Source organism: Hordeum vulgare, chromosome 4H (assembly GCF_904849725.1).
Source record: "Hordeum vulgare subsp. vulgare chromosome 4H, MorexV3_pseudomolecules_assembly, whole genome shotgun sequence".
Lineage (NCBI taxonomy): Eukaryota > Viridiplantae > Streptophyta > Magnoliopsida > Poales > Poaceae > Hordeum > Hordeum vulgare.
In genome coordinates, this window is record NC_058521.1 from 599,781,256 (window position 1) to 599,795,497 (window position 14,242).

Consider the following 14,242-nt stretch of genomic DNA (forward strand, 5'->3'; position numbering starts at 1 on the left):
ATTGGCTTGCGGAGATGGAGGAGGAGTTCGCCGCTTTATAGCGCAACCGCTTGTGGCATCTTGTTCCGCGAGCCCCTAATGCTAATGTCATTACTTGCAAATGGGTGTTTCGCCACAAGGTCCGCCCCCATGGTTCTCTCGAGTGCTACAAAGCTCGATGGGTGGTTCATGGATTCTGGCAACGCGCAGGCATGGACTTCACCGACACCTTCGCTCGGGTTGTCAAACTGGACACGATCTGCACAGTACTCCAGCTGGCGGTCTCTCGCGCTTGGCCGGTTCATCAGTTGGACGTCTCCAATGCCTTTTTGCACAGTCATCTCTCTCACAGGTGTTCTCTCAGTAGCCTACCAGTTTTGTCGATGCTGATAATCCCGGCCATGTGTGTGTGCCTTCTCCCTCTCTCTATGGGCTGAAGCAGGCGCCCCAGGCCTGGTACAAGCGGATTGACACTTTTTCTGCTGTCACTTGAGTTCCACTCCACCTGCTCCGATGCTTCACTATTAGTGCATACCTTTTGCTATACGTCGATGACATCATCCTCACGGCATCCACTCTTGAGCTCCTCCAGCGGGTCATTGCTCGTCTTCGTGATGAGTTTGCTCTCAAGGATTTGGGGCCCCTGCGTTAATTCCCGGCATTGAGGTGGTTTGCCGCCCAGATGGTTTCTTCTTGCATCAACATCGGTATGCTCACGAGCTCCTTGATCGCACCGGTATGCTTAACTGCAGGACAGCACCAACGCCTATCGACACGAAGGCCAAGGTCTCTACCACAGAGGGTTCTCTCACGACCGATGTGCTGCTCTACCGCTCCATCGTCTGTGCTCTGCAGTATTTGACATTGACGCGTCCGGACTTGCGGTACGCCGTTCAGCAGGTCTGCCTAAATATGCAATCTCCGTGTGACTCTCACTAGACCTTGGTGAAGCGTATCCTTTGTTACATACACGGCACCATGTCCATATGAGACTCACCCTGACGGCCTCCGCCTCCACCGATCTTGTCGTGTACTCGGATGCAGACGACGTTCCACGTCTTGTTACTGTGTATATCTCGGGCCTTTGCTGATCTCTTGGTCTTCCAAGCGACATCCCACGGTCTCCCGCTCGAGCGCCGAGGCAGAGTATCGGGCAGTGGCTAATGTCGTTGTTGAGTGCTCCTGGCTTCGTTAGCTTCTTCAGGAGCTCCTTTGTGATGTTCACAAGGCCACGCTTGTCTTATGCGACAACGCAGCGCTGCCTACCTCTCCGTCAACCCGGTCCATCATCGTCGTATGAAGCATATTGAGCTCGACATCCACTTTGTTCGCGAATAGGTGGCTCTTGGACGCATTCGTGTTCTTCATGTTCCGACGTCGCAGCAATTTGCAGATGTGATGAACAAGGGATTACCTACTTCCGTCTTTGAGGAGTTCAGGTCCAGTCTCTGTGTCTTCGGCGACGCTTCGACTGCGGTGGGGGTTTTGAATATGTCTTTTGCACGTGTATATCTGTATAGGCCGGGCCACCTCCTAACCTTCTATAGTTGAGGTTGAGGCCCATATTGTACTCTCTATATATGTGTCATTGCACCTAATCAATGATATTGAGAGTTGCATTGCCAAAACCCTTTTCTATATAGACCATCCAGGATGAGGCCTATGTGAAGGCCAACCGACAGCTCCTCCGGAAGATGCATGCAGAGGCCGACGAGCTCTTTGCCAAACTCGAGGCGGACATGGAGGAGGACGGAGTGGAGCAGCGGTGCTGCAAGCTTCCAAATATGTATCCGTCGAAGGGCACAGAGATAGTCGACATCTTCAACAAGAAATAGCTAGGTCATCTAGGTTTTTTAGTTTGCATACTTTTATATGTATCGAAAAATCTAGTATAAGATGTCTAGATGGAGTTGTCTGCTAATTTGAGATGCCCCCGTCACTTTTCACGGACGCGCCTTGAGGGGTCATATTTGTAATACGTGGATGTAGATGTTCTAACGTTCAATGTGCACTCGACAACGCATCCACCTCTCTCTTCATCATCTGACCAGATCAGTCTATGATCTCAAGACGCCAGACAAGGCCATGCAGCTACCAATCATGCATGCATCATCACCATCGATCTATATATATGTGTCCTCAATTTATTCTCTATCCGTCCTTTTTATTCAGGCGTGGTCCAGTTACAGCCAAGCAATCAAGCATGGCCCTCGCTGTTGTCTCCATCTTCATTCCCATGCATGTGATGTCATGTACTCCCTTTGGTTATTTTTCCTTCACATTTAAGATTTATATTGAGTCAATTTTCATAAATTTTCATCGAATTTATATGCAAAATTACAAACGTCTACAATACTAAGATTTGCAATATGAAAGTTAATTTAGTGGTGCATCTAATAAATTTTATATTGTGTATATCGATATTATTTTCTATAATTTGAGTTAAACTTTACTACTCCCTCCGTCCCAAAATAAGTGTCTCAAGCTTAGTACAAATTTGTATTAGAGCTAGTACTAAGCTTGAGACACTTATTTTGGGACGGAGGGAGTATGTTTCACCCAAGATAAATCTTATATGCCGACTAGAAGATAAACGGATGGAGTACTAACTCCTCAGCTGCCTTCGCATTGGGATTTTAACTTTGGTCAACAATTATACAACTGGAAACTTTTCTGGTGGACAAAGTTAATATATTTAATTTTTTCTGTCATGGAAACCATATTTTACTAGTCATGACTATGGTATAATTTGGAATCTCAAATTACGTGGACGCCACATAAACGAGGACTGAGAAAGTAGTACCCCTCTATCACGGTTTAGAAGACACGATTAAATTTACGCGTGTTTTTATAATAGACAAGGTTTAAGGTGCCAACACAATTTCTCCTAATTAGTACTACTCATGTATGTATGTGCGGTGTTAATTTCTTAGCTTATTATGCGCATGAGCATTGTTGATGTTATTTTTCAGTTCATTTCACAACCAATCTATAACTACCTAGGTTTCAGAGATTTTTCAAGCACACCTTCTAAACCGTCACACACTCCTACCTATACTATCTAGCTTCTTCATTCACAAGTTAATGAAAGTGTATTTAATACTGAGAGAATCTATCTAATCAACATTGATTGGATCATTTTTGGTTTACTATCGATGCTCTCGAAAACTTGGAATAAGAGCGTACATTTTTTTGGGGGTGAAATACAAATACTCCCTCCGCCTCGAATTAATTAGTTGTCTCAGATAAGTCTAAGACAACTGATTTGGGACGGATGTAATATATCATATATTATAGCTAGTACACTTATCATTGGTCTAAGACAACTGATTTGGGACGGATGTAATATATCATATATTATAGCTAGTCATCTTATATCATTGGTCGTCACATTTATCGCCCTCGCCCTCGTATATGTATTACCGATGTTGTAAGAATGATATCAAATAAAGAAAGAGTTGGGTAGACTATCTTATAAAGTGTAGAGAATGTTGCGAGATGAAGCGGGTCATCTACTTGACACACATAGCATTTGGTTAACTAAGGAAATCCAGGAGGTATGGGTTATCAACCAGATTTTTGTTTTGCCGAGTTGGTTAATTTCGCTTGGACTTGGACCATATATGAACATATATCTTAATAATTGGCTTGGTTATTATTGGTCGGCACTCATCATCATCAATGTTCGTTACGCAGACACATTCTGTTGATCATCATTCCCACCGCGCTATCGTCCCATCTTTGGTGGCCATCAACATAGTTGGACAATGGATTTCAACTTGTTGTCATCATGTTGCATGTTGGCGACTTGCTTGTCGGCACCGGTAAATTTGAGGCCAATCATGCAAGGTGATCCTCAAACTGAAGCATATTTGAGGTAATGGTAGTGGCACCATGATGTGGTAGAAAAAGAAAGAACTCGTTATCCAACACCGCATGAGGACATGTTCAATGGTTGACAAGACGGTCTTTTCTTATGTAATACATGCCATCTAGAGAAGAATAAAAAACATGGTATGTTAGTGGTATCTCTAAGAAATAATGTTTTTATACTCCTAAAATTAAACTAGAATATATGTTAATAAGAGATGGCATCTTGTTTGGTCATATCTTACTTAGGAGAAGGGGGGGAAAATCCCGTTATCTCCTCCAACTCAATAATCATATTGTGCTTGCCCTAACCTATACATAGAACAACAAAGAAGAGTTGGCCAGCAAAGTGGACCGTTTTACACATCATCAAAGTAACTATTCCAAAGAAGGATGGGAACGTTTGGTTCCTGGGTGTATATACATCCTATATATTAAAAAAAATAGCAATTTAAAAAAATATTAAAAATGAAAATATTTTTAAAATAAATTTGACGATCTATTGTACTTTTAAGAAAAGTTTCATAAAAATATTACACGTTGATGTCCTTTCAAAAAAGATATTTTTTTGGTCGAAACAGTGTGAATAGTGACCTATAATAGCAAGTAAACTTTGTCTTTTTTGTTCAGATGTTAATGTTGGTTTTTTTTTGAATTTTTTGGTACTAATACAAAACAAAGTCAACTTTAATCCAAAAATATTTTTAAACTATTTTTTTATTTAATTATTGAAAAACAATCATATAAGATGTATACGGGAATGCTGTTAAATGGGACGTCATACCTTGGCAGACCAGACTGACAACACGCGACGCTAGCCAAAGAGGCATATGGCCAAGGTCTCTGAGCTGCATGCATGCAGTGTCCACACTTTACAGGGCGTGCAGCGTACGGATGGATACATACTAGACGTGGTTTCGTTTCAGCTGCAGTTGCAGTGCGGCCGGCCACCTGTGGCTGCTGTTCACATGAATCCATAGAAAAGCCCAAAAAAAAAAAACGCACACGTACGTACATTCTAGTGACCACATGAACAAAACATGACCATTGCATGCGAATCACGGGCGGCTAGCACCACACATGAACAAAACAGGACGTAGTAGTAGTAATTACCTTGTGATGCCTGAAGTTTTTTCTCATCATTGGAGCAGCCGGATTATACAGTGCTTTCGTTAGCCGGCAGCTTTCTTTTATGGAGAACAACAAGTGATTAACCTACTGAAATTTTATTCAAAAAAGAGTACAAAAGGAGAAGCTAGAAATGGTTGCAAAAGCCAACATATTTGCCCAACATAGGATTTTCTTTTTGCTCTATTTAAAGCCTCTTTGATTCGTAGGATTCTCAAAATGTAGGAATAGGAAAAACGTAGGAATAGAGTGACATGTCCTTTTTTACACTACAGGATTTGGAAGTGTGTTTGATAGCACAGAAAAAACAAAGGAATTCTACAAAGAGGTTTGAGTGGATGAAAATTTTCCTTCAAAATGTAGTACAAACGAATCCTATGGAAAAATTCCAAAGGATTTCAATCCTACGAATCAAACAACCATCATAGGAAAAAATCCTAAGGATCCAAATCCTCCAAAAATCCAATGAAATTCCTTTGTATCAAAGGAGCCCTTAGTGATGTAAGAGCATCTCTAGCACACCCCTAAAATGTCAAACCCACGAAAGAACCGTCAAAATACAATTCGGGGCAGAAAATGCTTCCAAACCAGACCACGCAACTGCATCCGACCCGTAAATTTTTTTGCGAGACGCGGCAAAATGCCCACCCCATCTCGCGAAAACGCGGGTTCTCCCCCCCGCCCCCCCCCCCCCCGCCGTCTCGATCCCATGTATATATATCTAAAAGCGGTTGGTTGGTGGGACATTTCACCCGCGCTTTTCCCCCACCCACCGTCGTCGGGCGCCGCCTTCGGTTCCGGCCATACCAGCCGTCGGGATCACGTCAGTGGGCCGCCGCAGGCCCTAGATCGACCTCCCCTACACCGTCGTGCCTCGGCTCATCGGAAAGCTACAGATCGTCAGTTGTTTTGTCGCGATCATCGGATTTGGCTTTTCAGGCCATCGGCGACTGCGCCAAAGCCATGGATTGGTCGGAAAGCACCTCCACAGCCCCGACAAAGCGCCAACACCACATGTAGTTACTGGTTCATCCTCTAGTCGCCGACGTCGGTTTGTCGGCAAGGACACTTCTGGCCGTGGCCCGGCCTCGATGGTCGTGTAGCGGCTCGCCGGCTTGCCGATGCCGCTCGTAGAGTACGACGACTGCCTAGAAACAGTGTTGCGGCTCACATCAACACCTCGGATGGGTATTTTTCAAATGCAAAAACGACGGGATATGCTCTTCTTCCTCTTCGGCTTTGTCAAATTTATTTGGTTAAATTACGGTAGCTTATCGAGGTGTTCATCTTTGTAGGAAGGTGGATGCTCATTTTGGTATTGGGAAGAAGAATAAATCCATCTATTGATAGAAAGAAACTTAATAGATGTCCGTGCACTTCTTAGTATAATTGAGTCTAACGATGGAGCAGCATGTACAATTAGAAAAGAAATTAGAGGGGAAGCAACGTCTAATCTTTAGAATCAAAGCCGAAGAATGAAGAATGCAAGATGAAGAACCCCCGGATCAACAATGAATGCATGAAGAAGATGTTGATCCAACTAGTGGGAGCAGTTATGGAAGTTGAATATGTTATAAAATGCCTAATTGTAGTTCTTGTTTTATTTGGTCTTGCTATTTTAGCAAAGATTTGGTGAATTATGATGTATTCAATGCCTTTAAAGAAAATAAAAAAGCAACTAAATGTGTTTTCATGGTAAAAATGTAATGAAAATAAATGCTTTTACGGGTCGACGTAGGCTACGGTCAAAATATCCTTTTATACGGCTCTGTTTTGCAGGGTCTGATCAGACGTTTTTTCACCAAATGCAAACGATTTTTACGGATCGATTTTATATGAAGTCTATTAGAGATGCTCTAATAATGATATGTACCTACAGTTCACGGAGGTGGCCGGCCGGCTTGCCGGAGACCGTCGTACAGTGACTCATGACTGGCCGGCCCGTGTCCTTTCGTCCTCAATTCCTTAATCTGCTCGTTCACGCAACCAGCCGCTCCGAGGACATTCTCGTCACATTAGGCTGTTTTAGTCGGCAGTGTACCTGCAGCTGGTCCATTCCACGGCACACGCCTGCGTGCAGGCGTGTGCGTGTCGGGTTTGTGCGTATATAGTGTAAATGTTTGTCAGAAGTGTGTATTACTAACCAGACGAATGCATATTTATTATATTTTGAAATTCGGTTGAAATTTCACGCGGATAGTTATTACAAGAAAAACATTCTAAACCGTGTACGTTTCATACCTAGCAAAGACCATTTTAACCATGATGGAGAATAGGCCGAGGGTTACACTAAACCTTCACGGCTTAGATGGTTTTGGCTTAGGGCATGTAAGCTGTGTGTTAAACATCGAGGACCCGGTTTATACACAAGGCGTGTATGACATGGTGGCACTTGGCGTATGTAGGGGGTTACAGCCAGTAGCACCTAACGATAATGCCACATGGCATGGCTATAAGCTGAATATGAGGGGTGTCGGTCAGATCGGACGTTTGAGGACCGTTTGAGGCGTACGATTAGGTTAAAATTTCATGACCGATCAGTGACCCGGTGACGTATGTAGGACATTTGGGACGGGCATGAGGGGTCCAGCTGTAGATTCTCTAAGCCGAGTGATTTTGAAATAGCAAATGCAGTCAAAAAGTATGTAACTTGTGACATTCATGCAAAAAAGTGTATTGGACTCTTTGAAATAGAAAATGCAGTCAAAAAGTACGTGTGCCTCATTCTTCTTGAGACCATCACGGGGAATGGCTCCAAGCTGAATATTGATCTCGTTTCAAAAGATAAATTAATCCAGTTTATAAGGCAAATCAAGAGAGACATCATTTCCTATAATTAGTGGCATATCGTTGATCTAACCCTTTGGTGAGATCACATAAGCTTATAGTATAGATGCTGGCTATTTTGCCAACTTCACGACCATAATAGTCATGCCTAAATATACGAGAGAATACAGTTGCCACACTCTTGAGACTATATATAATGCCTTACAAGAATATGGATTAATATATTGCTAGTTGGAATGGATGCACTAACCAATAAGTGTAGTGATGAGCTTGTACATGACACATGTTGCCCCACAGCCAGGTATTGTGATGATTAGAGTCTGGCATTGCTCAACTATGTCTAACTTTGGGTCAAAAGATACCACAACAATGTTTGATCGTACACAACTAATTCAACTTATAATTGAGAAAAAATTATGGTTTTTAGACTTTTATCAAAAATCATCACACATTGGTTTAGCGCTGACAGGACAACCCATCAATTGCTATGACCCATGGAATCAATTCAACTAATTTAATATGTACAAACTTGTTACGCAAAAATTAACACTACAATCTGCAAGAGTATGACAGGCCTTCGAAACACCTCAAAAACAAATAAGAAACAGGGCTTTACATCCAAGGATTTCTCTAAAAGGTCTAGGCTGGAGACTAATCAACCAGCCTAGAATTCGATTCACACCAAAGTTACGCATGTCATTAAAATGTATAACTGTTAGGAATCCAAGATGTAATTGATCGTATGAGGGAAAACTATCACTAATGTCGACACCAAAAAAATCTTAAGGAACTTCGACACAAACCCCTTCATTTGTGGTGCATGATTACAACATCCATCACCATGTATGAGTCGACATAATTATTGTATGGGTCAATAATGTTTTGTGGCATTTTGAACAGAAACCTCAAGAAAATAGGAGTCTTTGAGGTGATTCTTGCAAAACGTTGCGCTGCCGTGATTTTGAGTCATTTTCTGAAATGCCGCTGCAAAACATCCTTCATTAGAATATGTGTTGTAGTTGTTGATTTCGTACGTCCTGCTCGATTCTACGAAAAGGAGGAACGAGGACCTGACGCCTCATCCCGCCCGCCCGACCTGCCTCCATGCGACTTGACGCCGGCCACCGCGAGACCTAACAGACGCGGCCTGCCCTTGCCACCTGCCGCTCCCCACGAGAGCTGAGGCGGCCAGCTTCAGCACCCGCTGCGGCGCCGTCCCCGACGTGATCCGACACGGGCGCCTTCAAACCAATCTGAAGACACGCACCGGCACCCGTCGTCACCGGACCCCCTCTCCGCCTCCCCTCCCGCTTCGCCGCTGCCGCAGGGGACGCTGGCGAAGCCGCACGCGCCCCGGGGATGGCGGCGGCGGGGCCCCTCGCATCGGCCATCGGGCTCTGAAGGCGGCGCCCCGCGTCGGCGGTTGCAGGATCCGGTGTGATCTCGCCAATCGGCGGCGGCGGAGGGCGGTTCCAGGGCTCCATGGCCGGATCTGGCGGTGCACTCGGCCCTGGTGGTAGGGAGAGGCAGCCGGGCGCGGCTGCGCTGGTTGGCTGGGCACGAGCAGTCTCCAGGGCGCGCGGTGCAGTGGCCTTGGCTGGGGGTCGTGATGGTGCGTGGCGGCCATGCTCAGCGGTCGGTGGCGGTGGTTATCCAGCGCAGCTCCGGGAGAAATCCTTGCTCCGGTCTTTATCGGAGCTGCGACGGCGACGCCCACGGGTGTCACTATCTTTCTTGGAAGCATCGTTGTGGAGGTGTGTTGTTCCCCTTCGTCGGCCGCTGCCCGCACCGCCACCTGCGCCCCCAGGTCCTGATCTGTGGGCCTCTCTCCTGCGGATTCTTGGCGGTGCCGGCGTGGTTGCCGGGGCCCTTCCTGCGGGTGAAGCCGGTGGAGGAGATTCGGATTGGGGGAAACCCCTTGGTTGGCCCAGGCCGGCCGCGCCGACGACGACGCTCAAGGGCGCCGTTATTCTTTTTAGAGACGTCGGTATACATCTGCTCCTCTGCTCCCCTTCCTTGCCTTTCGGGTGAAAACCCTAACTCCGGTGGGCGGCGGCGGCGTCCTCGACGTCGTGACCTTCCTGAAAGTGTCGTCTTGAGGGCTGAGTGGTGGTGGGCACTGTGTGGGTCCTGATTGGTTGCTGGTGGTGGGCATTGCTTCGGGGGAAACCGTAGGATCTGGTCTTTCAGATCGGACGATGGCGGTACTGCGGTGCCGTTTCTCTTTTGGGAGCATCGTTTGTGGAGCAGCGCTGGCAGACTGAGGCAGGAGGTGGAGCGGCTTCGTCTTGCACGGAATTTCGGTGGAGCTGTCAAGTCATGCCTGGCCGATAGGTGCTACGCTGAGTCATGCCTAGTTGGCAGGTGCTACGCACGATAGATCTTCCGAAGTCTTCGCATCTGGACGGATGAGCGCAGGGCGGTGGCGTCGTTGGGCGCCGTGGTTGCGTCGACGGATGATTGGCCTAGCAAGGATGATGCGGATCTCTTTCCTGAAGATGGGTCAGTGGTTCGAGGATGATGGTGGCTGGTAAAACATGTGCGTGAGGTATGCGTTTTAGGTGTGTTGCACCGATTGTTGTTCCCAATACGTTATGTGGATGGATTGGAAACAACACCGGTCTTAGATATGTAAAATGAGAGCACTCCACATTATCGAGTTTGTAGGTGTGAGTGGTGGCTTTGGATGGATTGATGTATGTTCTTGTTAGACCTTTGTGAAATAATTAATAAGATGGATGCATGCATCGATTGATGCAGATGCCGGGGGTTTAACCTCCTTCTCTAAAAAAAAGTTATTGATTTCGTGAGTGTGAGTGGAAGTTAGAACCTTTGCAATGCTTGATCTGAGCAGAGTGGATCTATCCATAGCTTATCTCCTACAAACTAAACTAGAAAAGAGAAAAATTGGTAAAGGGGCATATATTAGAACCAAATTCAGTTGAATTGAACTCATCTACATTTAAAAAATATGAATAACTGTTTTTCTTGAAGACGTCATGCTTGGCGTTACTCCCTCTATTTTAAAAATAATTGAGATATTGAATGTTTAGACGACCTTCAAAATCAATTTTAAGCACAAATTTATCTATCTCATTGTATATGCATAAATATCTCAATAAATTATCATTAATGTCCAAAAATATTTTACTGTCTAGACAGATTTCTCTATGAGGTTCACACTATAGTTTTGCCTAAACAAGCACTTGTTCCTTCCTAAAATAGTAGGCGTGTAATCATAATTCTTTTGTTCTAAATTATGTCCAAGACTAAGATTACAGAAAAAAATCAACATATACGACAGTATGAAATCAAGAAAGGTATATCGGTTATTTGGTAATATAGGTGCTGGTTTACCTATATTATAGAGCATATTTGAAGTTGTGCATGCATGTTGCTGCATCCGAGTCATATTTGCTTGGTCAGTAATATAGTTGCTGGTCTTTTTCCCATATCTATAGTCGGACCCGTCAAATGATCCCTCATACATTCGCGGACGTGCCTGTTCAGTGATCGGACAGGAAAGAGAAGTGAAAAAATGACCCAACCAGACCCTTCATATAGTCCCTATATGTCCGGGCTGTCCGCCAACCCTCATATCCATCTCAAATATGGAGAGGATATGAGGGCTTGGGGACGCGCCCGTCAGTCCGCCACATATGATGCGACCCAACCGTAAACCAATTTTTTCTTTTCTTTATTCATTCTCTTCTTTCTCTCTTACTCTCCACCAACCACGTACAAGTGATTGGACATATAAAGAAGAAAAATGAAGAGTGTGGCTGTACGAACGGACAATTAGGAAACACGTTCGGTCACTCACCAAGCGCGTCCGCGGACGTTCGAGGACGTGAATTTACAAGTCATGGCTGAAGATGCTTTAATTATGTCTTGTATATTCGAATAGGATGAGTATTGCCGGCCAAATTTGAAAAGGTCCGACTGAAGATAAAATAAATCATTGGTGAATTTGAGGGGGTCTAAGATACTACCAAATCTTGAATGTAAAACATAAAAGGGCTGGCCGGTAAACGAGTCAATGGCGCTTGTAATTTGTAAATGGTGTTTGCTTTTTTAACAGTAAAACATAGGAGTACTTGCTTGGTAGGGTATACATGCATGCTCAGTGATGCTGGCCTTCCTCTCTATATATGGATGCATCTTTGCCACGTTATGGACACAACACTTCATCAATCCTTGACCATCAATCAAATTTCCTCGCTCTTCTTTTCTTCCAGAATTAATCAGCTCAATCGACATTGAGATATGGCCGCTGGAGATGGCAAGCTGAATACGGAGGGCAACGTTAGTTCCGATACTACCATGAGCACCAAGGACTATCTGGACCCTCCTCCGACGCCGCTGGTGGACGCCGGCGAGCTGGGCAAGTGGTCTTTGTACCGGGCCACCATTGCCGAGTTCACCGCCACCCTCCTCTTCGTCTACGTCGCCGTGGCCACCGTAATCGGCCACAAGCGCCAAACCGACGCCCAAGCGTGCAGCGGCACCGGCGTGCTGGGCATCGCCTGGGCCTTCGGCGGCATGATCGCTGTCCTCGTCTACTGCACCGCCGGCATCTCTGGCGGCCACATCAACCCCGCGGTGACGTTCGGGCTGCTGCTGGCGAGGAAGGTCTCGCTTCCCAGAGCCTTCTTCTACATGGCGGCGCAGTGCCTCGGCGCCATCTGCGGCGCGGCGATGGTTAGGGCCGTGCACGGCGCGCACCACTACGAGCTATACGGCGGCGGCGCCAACGAGGTAGCGCCGGGGTACTCCAAGGCGGGGGCATTGGTGGCCGAGGCCGCCGGGACGTTCGTTCTCGTCTACACCGTGTTCTCGGCGACCGACCCGAAGCGCATGGCGCGGGACTCCCACGTGCCGGTGTTGGCGCCGCTGCTCATCGGTTTCGCCGTGCTGATGGCGCACCTGGCCACCATCCCCATCACCGGCACCGGGATTAACCCGGCGAGAAGCCTTGGCGCCGCCGTGGTGTACAATGGCAAGAAGGCCTGGGCCGATCAGTGGATCTTCTGGGTGGGGCCTTTGGCGGGCGCCACCGTCGCCATGGCCTACCACCAGTACGTCCTCAGGAACGGCGCCGCGAAGCATTCCTTCGGCCGCTCCGACCACGACGATGTCGAAGCCTAGGCCAGCTCCATCTTTCATCGACATACGTAACCTACTTGGTTGGTTTCAGATCCACATATATTACGTACTATGGATCTCCAGTTTGCGTCTGTTAGTTTATTATATGATTTATTACTATGTGTGAGGTTGTTGCATCCATATGTACTGCGTATCGTGTAATATTCGTCATCGTTGGGTTTTCACCACCCCTATCTTATTTTTACGAGCTAGCTAGTTTGTGCAAAATCTGTGATGCTGCACACTCTTAGTACATTGGAGTTATCGCCTGCAATGTACTCCATATGAATGGGTCAATGCATGCATGGGATCCACCGATGGGATTAATTGGATGTATGTGTATTATGTTTGCATTATTATCTTGGGACCGGAACGTTTGCTTCCTGAATGTATACACACCCTATATGAAAAAAAGAGTTAATAATTTAATAAAAAGTCAAAAATATCTGAATTATTTTTTAAGTAAACTTAACCTTTTATTATACTTATGAGAAAATTTATGCAAAAATAAAGTCATCCTTTGACTTCTTTTCATAAAAGATAATGTTTTGTTCAAAATAGTGTGAATAGTGACCTATAATAGCAAATAAATTTTATTTTTTCCCTGAAATTAACGTTGGTTTTTTTCATGAAAAATTATATACTCATGCAAAACAAAGTCAAGTATAATCTAAAAATACTTTTGAACTATTTTTATTTTTTGTTTAATTATTAAAAATATTTATATAAGATGTATATACAACCAGGAACCGAAGTGTAGTTCCCTATTATCTTGTTGCTACTTACACGAATGTTGCCAATATAAAACATAAAAATTCACCGCAACATGAAAAACAACAACAATCAATGTACAAATAAATTTATTGTGCTTACTAGACCAACTCTACGAGACAATCCATCGCAAAAAATAAAAACTCTGCAAGACAATGTAAGGGAAGAAATATAAACTAGAGAAGGACTACAATTTACTACTCATGACTCTAGTGCTGGATTAATTATTACCTCTAAGGAGCGAAACTGCAAGTCGGTCCTTTAGAGACAACTAGCAAAAGGGCCCATGCGTTGCAACGGGATAAAGAATACCACACGGCACACGCTCTTAATTTATAAAAAATGTCTATAATTTGAGAATTTATAGTTACGATATAAATAAAGATGGTCTTATCCTACAAAAATGCAGTTCAAAATTTCACAGGTCTTCTATTTTAACATGGCTTGCATGTAGATTTAATACGTATAAAGAATCAGTCAAGTGACCTTCAGTTTTATCTTTAATAATCCTGATTTTGTTGACGTGTTCATCCCCAATCCGGATGAGTACCGGTATGAAAGA

General features: G+C 44.9%; 1 protein-coding gene across 1 annotated transcript; it reads left to right on the forward strand.

The window, feature by feature from the left end:
- The first annotated feature begins 11,846 nt into the window (after positions 1–11,846).
- On the forward strand, positions 11,847–13,029 carry LOC123449946 (aquaporin PIP2-5-like). Its single transcript, XM_045127321.1, has one exon. It carries the CDS (start codon positions 12,031–12,033, stop codon positions 12,910–12,912), a length of 882 nt encoding a protein of 293 aa, XP_044983256.1. The 5' UTR covers positions 11,847–12,030; the 3' UTR covers positions 12,913–13,029.
- The last annotated feature ends 1,213 nt before the right edge of the window (positions 13,030–14,242 follow it).

What these genes read in the sequence shown, in the direction of transcription:
- LOC123449946 (XM_045127321.1), top strand. Translation starts at nt 12,031, where the DNA reads ATGGCCGCTGGAGATGGCAAGCTGAATACGGAGGGCAACGTTAGTTCC.